Raw genomic sequence first — 13,900 nt, forward strand, 5'->3', positions numbered from 1 at the left:
TAGTAATTTTATTGCTTTTGGGAAGTGGGAGTTCTTCCCCAATGATAAACTAATGCAATCCAAACAGGGCTTATGATGCTGAAACTACTCAATCGCTCTACGACCCCACAGGAAGAACCACACAGCTCACAACATCACACCACTTAGTGTGAATGAGTGCTGTTTCAGGGTAGATTTGTTACAGCATCGGATCACATTCATTCTTTTTTTTTTTCCTCCCTTTGATGTAGTAGTGGCCAGTATAGTGGTTCATCTGGTTGAAGTGCTTCATCAGGTTTGAGTTTAATCATAACTGTTATGTGTGCTACAAATACGCACAGGTAATGCAATATACAAACAAAGCAAACCACCAAAGATGTTAGAAAGGAAGAGACAGTTCACTGGTTGGAAAATGAATAGGAACGCTTGTATATGGCGCTTGTATACGTTCAATATGGCGTCTGTTTATGGAGAAAGACCCGCCCTTCAATAAGATGAGCCATTTGGCTTGCTGGTAAAGCTGCAGGTCGGAGAAGCTCCTTCTCACTATAGATATTGTTGCTGTCCAGAGAAAAATACTCTTTACAGGAGAAGGCAATAAGGTTCTTAGCTTTGATGTAAGTTAATGTAAAGATGTTTAGTTCCAAATGCTTTTGGAGCATTTCTAAAGGTCCGTTTATGATGAAATTTACATAAAATGTAAAGAAGACCTGCCATGTTTAAATAAAGTAGAAAATTAAAAATGGTCAAAGTAGGAGAATTATTTTTTGGACAGTGATGATATGCACAGTAACCAGAACAAGCTGAAAAAAAACGTTTTATGCGTTCTTGAGCGAAACACTATAGACTATTTATGTTACACCTAGGGGCAATTTAGCGTGTCCAGTTGGCCTGACTGCATGTCTTTGTAATGTGGGAGGAAACTAGAGCACCCGGAGGAAACCCACACAGACACGAGAGAACATGCAGACTCCACACAGAAAGGACCCTGGTCACCCGGCCGGGAATCAAACCCAGGTCCTTCTTGCTGTGAGGCGCAGATTTTATCAGTGATTTGAAAATTAAATATGCTTTTGAAATGTTAAGCATTGCATTAAGCATTGGAATATTAAGCATTTCCTTAAATGACTTTGAAGCCGCAGATATGTTTGCCTGTTCAGCTGAGTGGCTAAGTCACGTTTTAAATGAACATGAAAACGCAGCAATCCCTTGACCGCCTCTCGCTGTCTAGTCCATTGCATCTAAAGTAATTCACCCTGTTTTCGAGGTAACGGACCTAAAGCTTCGGCCAGTTTTTTGAGGTTAGTCTTAGCTGAACAGCTGCCAGAGTGATTGCTTCACTTCTGTTTCCTCTCGTACCGCCTAAAAAGCCGTCTGACTCAGCTGCATCGGACGATGTAGGCGTTCTCGGACAAGCCTTGGAACAGCTGATGCTGAAGCGTGAATGACTGTAATGTTTTCCCATTACAGTTCCAGCAGCATCTGACAGTCGGGGGAGCGAGTGGGTGGGAATCGTATGACACCAATGACTGACAATGCTGAAGTTGCTTCTTAATTTAATTACCTGTTCCTCCTTAAATAGTGCAGCAGTTACTTTCACAAATTTTAACAAAAAGAAATATAGACGTAAGTTTATATACACTCTTAGAAATGATGGTTATTTAAGGGTTCTTTAGTAAAGAAAATGGTTCTATATAGAACCACGAAGACTCAGAGAACCTTTTGCATGATTAACAGGTTCTTTGCATCGTGAAAGGGGTTCTTCAAATGGATGGAGAACGCTCTGTATGGTTCTGTACTGAACCTTTTTGAAAAGGGTTCTATATAGCACCAAAAAGGATTTTTCTATTGTTACGACATCAAGCTTATAATAATAGAAAAACCCTTTTTGGTGCTATGTAGAACACTTTTCGAGAAGGTTCTATATAGAAACATCTACAGCACACTCTTCATCAATCTAAAGAACGCTTTCACGATGCAGAGAACCCATTAATCGTGCAAAGGGTTCTTTGAGTGTTCATGGATCTATATAGAACCATTTCTTTACCGAATTAAAAACTAAAGCACCCTTTCATGATGCAAAGAACCCCTTAATCATCAGTTCGTGTATCTACACAGAACCATTTTCTTTACTGAAAAACCCTTGAAGAACCATCTGTTTTAAGTGTGTATGTAATGTTCTGTTTTTACTGTTTTGCACAATAAAAATATTTCAGATTTACTCCGGTTGTTAAATATGCTTTATGTTAAAAAATGAAAGGATGTTCCAGAATAATAAGTCACTGTTAACCTTCAAAAATACTGAAACTGTAAGAAATTTTAATGCACTGTTAGGTACAACAGTGGTTTTAAGGTCTGATTGTGAACCTTAAATGAGTTTTTCCAGGTGAAAATTTTGTATTTGTAAATTTTCATAACCAAATGTTTTAAAACAGATCAATAAAATAAAGGCCTGGAGACGAGACGGGGTGTGTGGAGTCAGTACAGCTTAGAAAATATAATTTCAGTGGATTATCGTACAGTTGTGTCCCCTGACTAAAGGTACTGAGATGTAGGCTTGAGGGAACCACCCCAGTGACCGGTTAGTACCTTTATTTCTGAGTGTACTGTGCAAAGATTTTTCCTCCATATCAACCATTACTACTTTAATATTCTGTCAATCACAGCCCGATACTGATACCAGTATCAGACTGGTGCCATATCTACTACAGTCACAACTGTGTGGGGGTTTTTGTCTCCATTGTGGCTGTTCCAGATCACCAGACTACACTGTGTATCACACTGACCTCCTGAAATATACAGAATGTCATACCATTGTACTTAAAAGGTCCACTTCTCTAATCACGCTGTCAGTAAAATACCACCATTATCTTGTTTGCTGGTCATCATGTATGCAGCTGGCATTTGGAATATTTAGGAACTGTATCATATGCTGATGTTTTCTGGGTAGACAGCGTTTGTTAGTCACGTTTTTGGGAAGGTGACTCGTCAGAATGATTGAGTCATGTTTGCCCTTACAGCAACAAATCGAGCTTTAACCCATTAGACCCCAACAGAGAACACTGTTGTGGATTCCTGACCACTTTCAGAGTTAGAGGCTTTACTGATCCGTTTTACACAAAACTGTTTATCATAAAACCAGGTGAAAATGGCAATTACAAGTTGAGTTAATGTTAAAGGTGAGTCCCACCTCTTTAATATGTAAACACAACTAAGGGACAGAAATCAACACTGAGCTGTCAGCTCAAGCCTGAAGGGGAGATGGGCACTGAAATAGTAGTAAGTATTGTAAGTGTAGTATTGAAATTACATCATAAAAATTGTGTTTCTTGAAGAAAGAATAGGGTCATGAACTAATGAGGCTCATCCTTATTTCTTAGCGATGAATATTAGGGGTGCAACGATTATTCGACTTAGTCGACTAAAAACGCCGACCAAATTAGTTGGCAGCTGATTTAGTAGTCGATTAGTTGGTGACGTGATTACGCATCTTTCTCGTGCACACTAGGAACGTTTTGACATTACCGCTCACTGGAGAGTTAACAACAGCGCGATGGCAGCCTCGAGAACAAAATCCTCAGAAGTGTGGGAGCATTTCACGCTTAACTCTGAGAAAAGGTTGTCAGTTGTGCTATTTGTAAAGCTGGCCTTAGGCTGCACGGCAGCACATCCTCCATGATGGAGCATCTGAGAAAGAAACACGAAAATGTATTTCGGTAAGATACGCCGCGTCCCAAACCGCATACTAGCACTCTAAATAGTGTGTAAAAATAGCGCGTATACCATTAGAAGTGCACTCATTAGTGTAGAACAAAAAAAATATTAATTTTAAAAGCGGATGGCTTCAGAAGTGTTATTTGGAAATATAGTGGTTCATAATCCGAATAATCGATTATTCGACTATTAAATTAGTCGTTTGGTGCAGCCCTAATGAATATGATAATCTCCAAGCTATACTCGTTAGGGATGCAACGGTTATTCAGCGAACATAGGGGGACGTTTGTTCACAGTTTTCTGTTTTCCGCGAATGTTTGTGAACGCTCGCAGTTTCAGGAGGTAGTTCTACGCGAACACACAGGGCAGCTGGACGAACGTTTTCCACTGAAATTAAATGTTTACACAAAATTGTTCAAACTTAACTGTTCATAAAGAACAAGTTCGCCACAAACGCTCACCGCTTTCCCCTCCGCTCCATCAGAGTGCAGTCTCAGGAGAGCGAGACGCTCACAAGAGCATGGAGAGATGCTGACTTTCCTCCGTTTTAATAAAGACCTGTGATTTGTAGAATTCAATTGCAACAGAGTGTAGACAGACAGCAGAATGCACTGTTTAAATTTAGACAGATTTTTTTATTTACTTGAGGGAAAACTGATTTAGTTTTATGTTTTATTGCTGCTACTTTGCACATCCTTGGTTTAAAATTTTGACAGGAGAACGATGTTGTTTTATCTTTTGTAGTAGCAGGAAAGTTCATTAAAGCAGTGAATTTTTCGTCTTTATTGTCTTCTTTGTCAGTTAGCGAATGCATAAAACAGCCTCAAGCTAAATTTAAAAGCTGATAGCCACGTAAGACTTATTTGGTAAGCAGTTTAAAATCCGAACAATCGATTATTCGTTTCAATAATCGACAGATTATTCGACCATGAAATCAGTCATTTGTGGCAGCCCTAATACTTCTATAGCTAAAGGCTCCATAAATAGCCTAATGACGTTCTCCAGCTACGATTTCACAAAGCAGTCTGGTTTCTTTGACCTGAACTGAAGACAGAGGTAAGAGAGAACCAAATATAAGTTAATTTGAACAACATTGTGTAAGGAAGTTGAGTGCATCCTCAGTCTCTTTGCTGGGTGTAGCTGAGGGACGGAGATTGACTGGAAAGTGGCAAACACAGGAATTCCAGGCTAGTTAGCCAGTTTCTGATTCATATAGTCGTATAACTGTCCCTGTAATTTGATATAAGACTGGAGTCAAACACTGAAATAACGCACCAAGCCATCAATATTGAGCGAGATTTCTGTTCCGCAGTTGGAGCAAAAACGTAAATTAGTCTGTAGGATTGAACTGAATCCTGCTGGTCTGTAAAGAGAGTTACAGTGAGTTAGAGTTATGCAGGCTGGCCTCTCGCTCTGTTTTTCCCATTTTTGTGGAAGCCTGCATTGTCTAGCCTGACGTGATGGTGTTTTAAGGGTTCAGGTGCCTTTGGTATTTGTTTTGATCTCTTCCTTTTTAATCTTGTCCTTTTCACAGCAGACTTTTGATCTGTCTTGTAATCTCTGTGTAAGGACTGCAGGTGTGTTCAGGTGCCGTGTGGATGTGACAGGATCCTATTGATCTGTTTTGTTGCTATTTTAGGTGATGTTGTTTGTGCATTACACCTGGCACCTCTCTCCAGGGTCATGATTAACTTAGGTGCTGTTCGGAAACGAATAACAAACTGACCAGAAAAGAGCTTTAAAGCTTAAAATCTCCATAATATGGCCTGTTTCCTAGGGCTGCAGTTATTACCGCATCACCACGATGGTAGCGCGTTGACTGTGGTGGGGAACACGTCACTTTCAGTACTGCATCAAACGGCGAACACTCATAACGGTGGATTGGAATTAATCACCGACGCGACCCTCGCTCGCTTTTCTTCTCTCATTTACTGTCCTTCATAGAAACTACTGTCAGTGATCAAAACCTGGCGTCTGTGTGTATCGGAGTAAAGTGAGTGTGGCTTATACTGCACTGTAGAGATGAAACGGTTACCGGTTTCACGGTAAACTGCGGTAAAATTAATGACGGTTAGTAGTACCGTTTGAACTGTAAAGTATCGTTAAAACCGCGGTCGATTACCGTGGTGTGAAAACTCGGAGATTCGGAAATATTTCAGCCTTCTAAGAAGACCAAGTCTGACGTTTGGTCATATTTTGGGTTTTATAAGGATGCAGAAGGAAAGTTAATTGAAGATGACCACCCTGCCTGCAGAACAGGCCGAAAGAAAATAGCGGCGAAAGGGGGCAACACATCAAACTTTACGAGTCATTTCGCGACCACCACCCGCTACTTTTTAGAGAATGCAAGGTTAACTTTAACGAAGAAGTCTGTGGGGACTTCGAAATAGAAGAAATGTCACGGTTTGTATGGTTTAACCTATGCTTATGGTTCGTTAATCATATAAAATGAAGCTTTTAGCGTCACAATCGGTGAATCAACTGTGAAACGAAACTAAAGCTTTTAACACATTTCTGTGGAGCAGAGTCTCCAAAATGAGCTCTGAGTTAAGAGTCACACGAGCTCTGGAACGAGACGCTGCAGAGGTTCAATCTGCACGCTCCCCTTTCTCGTCTCGCTTGCGGTGTTTACTGTCTGAGAATAACACCGTCTCAAATCACTCAGTGTCCCCTACAGAGGGCGCTACTGTTCAAACAAACACGATCATCATTAACAAGCAGTTGAGTTTTAAATAGGGGATTTGTAGCCTGTTGTTAATGTTGATTATAGATGACTTAGTCGAACGTTTCCTGCACTCTTTGGGTGAAGGATTTGCTATTTCATGATCCACGAAGTGCACTACATAGGGAAGATAGTGTGCTTTGAGACGGGACCTCGCGCGAGTAAACGCTGTGTGCCGCTTTTAGGAAATGCAGAGTTTCAGAGATTAAACTTTAGGAGTGTTGCTGCCGCAGCTCAGGTGCGCGTTAATTTTAAGTTATGTTTTAGTTTTAAAATGCTTTTAGAGAAGCAGCTCCACAGGTGAAGACACACTGTGTGAGTTCTACACTGTCTGCAGCTCACAGTACGGTCACGCAATTCCTCTGTGATATTGGCTGTTTTTCCCGGTGCGCTGTATTGATTAGGGTTCAGCGCCACAACGGCACAATATGCTGCAGTTGCACTTCCGACAGAAATCCCCCGAGTGCAGCACTTCTTAGAAGTAGTAATTTTCCATTAAGACCCACCTCAGAGTCAGTCCAGATTTAATTCTCTATGCAGGGAAATCCCTAGTTATTGTAATTAATAATAATAATAATAATAAGAAGAAGAATAACAGTAATAATAATAATAATAACTGTAATAATAATACATTTGCTATTCTTTTGTTTATAGAGTATTACAAGTATTCTAAGTAATACAAAAGTAATACTAAAATTGTATTGACCTTATTTTTTAATGTTTATGCAAACAAAAAGTGCATATCGCTGCCAATTCTATTTGTGTTAATATAAAAGTTGGTGAAACGAGTTTCAGTTTGTGTATCAGTATTTATTTTTTTATTTATTTTACTTTTCAAAACATTTGAACAATATCGCGATAATACCGATAATCGTGATAATTTTGGTCATGATAATCGTGATATGAAGTTTTAATATCGTTTCATCTCTACTGTACTGACACCCACACTGAAATGTCTGGGCATGTCCACCGGTCAGGCATAACATTATGACCACCTCCTTGTTTCTATGCTCATTGTCCATTTTATCAGCTCCACTTACTATATAGGTGCACTTTGTAGTTCTACAGTTACAGACTGTAGTCCATCTGTTTCTCGGCATACTTTGTTAGCCCCCTTTTACCCTGTTCTTCAGTGGTCAGGACCCCCATGGACCCTCACAGAGCAGGTACTATTTGGGTGGTGGATCATTCTCAGCACCGCAGTAACACTGACGTGGTGGTGGTATGTTAGTGTGTGTTGCGCTGGTCTGAGTGGATCAGACACAGCAGGGCTGCTGGAGCATTTAAACACTGTGTCCACTCACTGTCCACTCTATGAGACACTCCTACCTTGTCAGTCCACCTTGTAGATGTAAAGTCAGAGACGATAGCTCATCTGCTGCTGCACAGTTTGTGTTGGTCGTCCTCTAGTCCTTCATCAGTGGTCACAGGATGCTGCCCACAGGACGCTGTTGGCTGGATATTTTTGGTTGGTGGACTATTCTCAGTCCAGCAGTGACACTGAGGTGTTTAAAAACCCCAGCAGCACTGCTGTGTCTGATCCTCTCAGACCAGCACAACACACACTAACACACCACCACCACGTCAGTGTTACTGCAGTCCTGAGAATGATTCACCACCCAAATAGCACCTGCTCTGTGAGGGTCCATGGGGGCCCTGACCACTGAAGAACAGGGTAAAAGGGGGCTAACAAAGTATCAGAGAAACAGATGGACTACAGTCTGTAACTGTAGAACTACAAAGTGCACCTATATAGTAAGGGGAGCTGATAAAATGGACAATGAGCATAGAAACAAGGAGGTGGTCATAATGTTATGCCTGATCGGTGTATACAATACATGCCATTTTGTCAATTGCAACAAATGTAAAAACAAAACCATTGCAGAAACTTGCTTTGCTGCAATACTATGTGGTGTAAAACTAACTGGCATTAGGCTGATTTGTGCTGCTTGACGTTTTATTCTCATTGACACACAGCATGCAGTATGTTGAAGTTAGACCCATTGCGTATAATTAAATTATAATTAAGTGGGATACAGATTTACAGGCCTGCTTTCTATGTTGAAGTATTACACAAATATTCAAAGTTTTGTGTGGACGCTGCCACAACACCAACCCTCACCCCATTATATACAGTCTATTTGACAGATATTTGATTTGAATCATAAATAATTGAATCAGATCAAATGGTATTTGATCTGAAGCGTTGAGTCGACTCATAAGGATTGCAATCAGATCACTTTGTCAGATATTTTTGGGGCTGGGTGATGTGACAAAAATTATGACATCACAGGGGCAACCGTCTTTGGCCCTATCGTCAGAAGATTGTGAGTCGGATCCTTGGTGATGCTACAGCTTTCTGTGGTTGGGAGTACAAGAGAGCGCTCTGTCTGGGTGGGTACAATGGCCCCCCCGTCTCCCCCACATCACTCAGCACCATGCTAGCCAGCGCAGGTGTCTGTTAGCTGATGTAACAGAACTGGCGGTTGGCACTTTCCTCTAAGCGCGTTCAGGTGTCCGATGATGTGGAAACGATGCGGTGGCGCTTCACAGGTCTCAGAGGAAGCCTTGCATTCCCCCTGTTGGCGCTGGTGGTATCGTGCTCGGGGGAGTCCTGACTAGTGGGTGAGATTAGATACGTCTAAATTGGGGAGAAAATTTGGGGAAAAAACTCACAATGTTTCAAGACTTTTTCATGATACACAGAATGTCATTTTGCTAAGGTTTGATCAGTTGAAACAGACAGAAAAGTCCTAGAAGTGCCATGTTTTAAAAAAATATCATTATCTATGAATGTTTTACACACTGCAGTTAAACAAGACTAATTATGCTCTGAAACAGGCAGTTGTTTAGTGTTCTTTAACCTCTTCAACTCCTTGAGACCACCGGTGGTTCCAAAACGCACTTGGTCATATTCTTCATAACTTTCATATTTCATAAGCAACATTCAAAAGGTGGGGGTCATATGAGAGCTGTAACTGTCTTCTTTCCAGTCAAATAGATGGGTAATGTAATTTTAAACACTTATAATAAAAGAAGCTGAACTCACATTTTTTTTTTTTCTACTGAAAGTCGACCCATTTTTCCACAAATCTGGGCTATAAACTATAAACAGACGGCATCTCTTCAGTGATCTGCTCTGTAAAAAAATATTTTTATAAAATAATACAAAGAGCGTCTAAGATTTTTGGCTTTCAGCAGTAAATTGTAAGTATAGCAATATGTGTGATCATAAAACACGTTCTGTTAATTTTTACAAAAAAAGCTTTTACAAAAAAAATAAATAATAATAATAAATTACATTTATTTCATGCAGTTACCGAATAATTTGCCTTCCGATTTGGTTGTGTAAATTCAGATGGAAAAACCAAAATATACCCTGGAGAATAAGAGGTTAAAGGTCTCAAATAATCGAAAACCCTACTTCCCTTGCTTTTTTTAAATAAAGAAATTTGATGCAGTGTGTAAACACTGTTAAAGTTTTAAAACATACACTTCACTCTCAAGTCCATACAGTAGATATATGGAAAATAAGCTAAAATTACCTATTTTAAATTATTTGTGGTTGTGATGCATTTACATACAGCCACCTGTTCAGCCTACAGCATTCACACTAAAATTAAGAGGAGTGTTTCAGTTCTGGGAGCTTTTTGAATGTGGCACAATACAGGGCAGCCAGTCAGGACAGAGCTCGTATACATATCAGTCTTAAAGGTGCAATAACAAAAACAGCCTGTTTAATTCTAAGAGGTTGGAAAATAGACATGTAAAAATGAATTGTGGTTAGTTTTGGTTCATAAAACCACTTAAATGTTATAAGGCGACCTCAGAAATGTAGCATATGGGCCCTTAAGTACTGAAGATATCCCCAGTAGAAAACTCAGAGAAGCATTTTGAGACATAATCTAATTTTTTTATGATAGTCATATCGCTCAGCCCTTCTGATCTACTGGTGTAGCATAGTATTTATGCTGGATACTCTGCTACCAGCAGCATGAATGTACTGTGGTAGTTGGGATTGAGTGGGCTTGTCTGGTGTGGCGCTGTGCATGTGTGTGAGGCGGTGAGTGTCTGGGGCTTTAAGGCCATTACAGAGACAGAACGGATAGGTCTGACGCCAGTGAGAGGATTGGGCTCTCTCTTGCTCGCTCCCTCTCCGTTAATCCTGTTGTTCAGTCTCCTCTCTCACTCTCTCTCTCTCTCTCTCTCTCTCTCTCTCTCTCTCTCTCTCTCTCTCTCTCTCTGCGTGGAGTGAAGCAGGTCTAAAGGAGCCAGAGCCCAGACTGCTGGTTGTGGAAAGGTTTATCTCAAGCGTTTCTGACCTCTTCCTGCCTCCACTGCTCTGGCTCCTTTCCAGCGGATTCCCCCATTATTAGTGGCTTTAGTTTTCCTGCTGGCAGTGCTGGCCAGTCTTACGGCTGAGTGATATGGAAAAATGATCATGATTAAATTGACCGTTGACAACAATGTCAGTTGTCACATTTTACAGCAAGAAAGTTTTGATGTGCCTTTTTAATGAGATGGGTGTTTTTGTGCTGTATCAGGTGAAAAATATGTTAGTGTTGAAATTTTGCCAAATTGGCCACGGCTGCTGTGGGGATGGGTTTTTATCTGTATGTAAGGGCAGGGGTCTGCAACATGCGGCTCTTCTACTGCCCTGTAAAATAATCCTCCTTTGCAGTTAAATAAAGCTCTGATGATCATTCTAACACAGTTTAGGGATAAATGGTCTTAACTGCTGGAGTTAACATAGCCTATAACTGCTAATTCAACTTTTGACTCTGAAGGTTGGCGTGGAGACTGCTGGTCACATAGCAACGTAGACAACAATCTTGCCTGGCTAGTAGCTAACGAAAAGGCAAAGAGAAAGATTTAAGATGAACGTTGATAATTTGATGAAAAGATGAATGGACTCACTTGCCTTTATAATCACTCCAGCTCATGCATTTAATCTGCAACGAGCAACTTCAGCCTTGTAAAAAGTAAAAAGTTGATAGATGTTTTACAACAAACTGTTCTACTTTTGTGGAAAAGTTTCCTGCTGGAGATGCGAGAAAAGTGGCTATAGCTGAGCTGTGCTAGCCTATACTAGGACATTAGTATATACTGAGACATATTTACAGCCAAGGTGGAAAATGGACAGAAAATGTTGTGGCTCCCATGGTGGTTGGATTTTTGTTGAAAGGACAAAATGGCTCCTCAACATTTGGTTTGCTGAGCTCTGTGTTAGGGGCTGCACGATAAATGGTATTTTTATCGTTATTGCGATATACACATCGCTGAGGGCTATGACAAGAGGACGACCTCTTAGACAAGAGGATGCCTAATTAGATTGGTGAGTCTGTAGCATTAGAAACCCAACAATTTCTTCCCTGCCTTGAGCTTGAACCCAGCGCTCATGTATAGACACTCGCATTTTGGACCATAACAAAGTGTAGCATCATCCATCGAATAAAACTTGGACATATTAGTTCAGTTAAAACATTAAATTGGCTCCACTGAATTGTTGGCCTGTCTTTTTGGCATCTTGAGCAGTTGGCTGAGTATTTGGGTATGCACTTCTTTGTTTGAGCATTCATTTTCTTTCTCTCTCTCCTCAGTGCACGGTGCAGGTGAAGTTGGAGCTGGGCCACCGCGCTCAGCTGCGGAAGAAGGCCACGTCTGAGGGCTTCACTCACGACTGGATGGTGTTCGTGCGCGGGCCGGAGAACAGCGACATCCAGCACTTCGTGGATAAAGTCATCTTCCGCCTGCACGACAGCTTCCCCAAGCCCAAGAGAGGTGCGCTTCTACTCTGAACCAGTCAAAACTGTGATCCATCTTGGAGATTATTTGGAGTGTGGCTGTGTGCACTGTGAACACAATGTTGAAGTGTACACTGCACCAGAATAGGAACTGTGGGCCGATGCTATTTTTCATGTACATATCCGCTGCTGTCGATATGATTCGATATCATAGTGTACAAAACATTAAATAAATCAACCAAACAGTCTGGTATGGATTAGCTCTCATACTAGATGCACTAAATACTTTTTGTTTAAAGTGTAAACCTCACACCTTTGTACTGTGTTAAAGGTGTAATGAATTTAAGACAACATCAAAAACTCATTTAAAGCTGTAGCGCTCCTCACTCTCTTATGAGCATCTCTCATTGACCATTTTTCATGGCAACCACTATCTGTGATCAAAACTGTTTGGCTTCTTGGCGCATCCAATTAGAGTAAAGTGGGTGGGGAGTGGTCTGTCCTGTGTGCATGCCAACACTTAAATGACTAGGCTTTTTTATTTTGAAAATTATTTTGTTTGTAGGCAGGCATGGTAACACTTTACTTTGACCCCTGCCTCATAACATTGACATAACCATGCTGAGAACATGTCATAGCAGATGTCATATGTTTTCATGACAGGACTTGCTCAGTAATATAACAGTGTCATGTTGCCATCACCACTAATTGTCATGGCGGATGCCATAATATTTGATATCACATGGCAGTTTTTGTGTACTCTAGTTATCCTCCGTGACCTCAAACCTCTGTCATGACAGTTAGTGCTAATAATGACATGACAGTGTTATATTACTCGACATAATCTGCTGTGACGACTCATGACAGCATGTGACATCTGCCCTGGCATGGATGCGTCAATGCTGTGCAGATCAGAACTCCGACATGGCAGTGGGTTTACGGGAGTAGGGCCGGATTATTATAACAAAGCTTGACTGTGCTGATGACTAATATAGAATAATGAAATAAAATAATGAAATAAAATGTCTTACTTGACAGATTTGATGATATTTGATTAAAAAGAAAACATTTTTATGCTTTGTTGTGGATTGCAGTGTGTAAGGAGCCACCGTATAAGGTTGAGGAGTCGGGCTATGCGGGATTTCTAATGCCCATCGAGGTCTACTTTAAAAACAAGGTGAGAGCACGTGATCTGGTTCTGCCTTTTTCTGTGTTTCACAGTGTTATTTCTTCTAGGACCTCAGTCTCTCGTACTGAAATAAGTCCACCCAGTGATCTGAATGTAGAGGGCTTATATAGATGTAATACACAGACATCCATTCATTCTGCCACTGCATAGCTGGAGGGCACATGTCTGTGGAGACAGATAACACTGGCTGATAAACTGCATTGGGTGGTCTAAAACAAGCCCTCTGGCCTGTTAGTACATGCCGTGCTGTTTCCCAAGCAGACCTTATCTGCCACGTAACGATATCAGTTACGGTAGGTTTGAAAAGAAAGTTCCTGTGTCCCAACCTGCTTTTGACAGCCTGTAGACTTCATTCATTCATTCATCCCTGCCTTCCTTCCTTCATTCCTTCCTTCCAGACGTTACATTTCCAGACCTTATCTTTGAAATTCTTAACTAGAATATCTTTACCTCTTAATCTTTCGTATGTATGGCTGAGCGATATTGATAAAACTCAATATCTTGATATTTTCCAAATATGTCACAGTATCAGATGATAACTTATATTTAAGT

General features: G+C 40.7%; 1 protein-coding gene across 2 annotated transcripts in view; it reads left to right on the forward strand.

Annotated features, from left to right (window-relative positions):
* The window catches only part of mllt1a (MLLT1 super elongation complex subunit a), a 32,647-nt gene that overhangs the window by 2,701 nt on the left and 16,046 nt on the right, over positions 1-13,900 (forward strand). For both annotated transcript variants that reach the window (XM_036579533.1, XM_036579534.1), the window contains exons 2-3: positions 12,016-12,196; positions 13,254-13,336. In XM_036579533.1, the coding sequence (XP_036435426.1) occupies positions 12,016-12,196; positions 13,254-13,336 (264 nt within the window). The remainder of the gene's footprint in view (positions 1-12,015; positions 12,197-13,253; positions 13,337-13,900) is intronic.

Source organism: Colossoma macropomum, unplaced genomic scaffold, assembly GCF_904425465.1.
Source record: "Colossoma macropomum unplaced genomic scaffold, Colossoma_macropomum, whole genome shotgun sequence".
Lineage (NCBI taxonomy): Eukaryota > Metazoa > Chordata > Actinopteri > Characiformes > Serrasalmidae > Colossoma > Colossoma macropomum.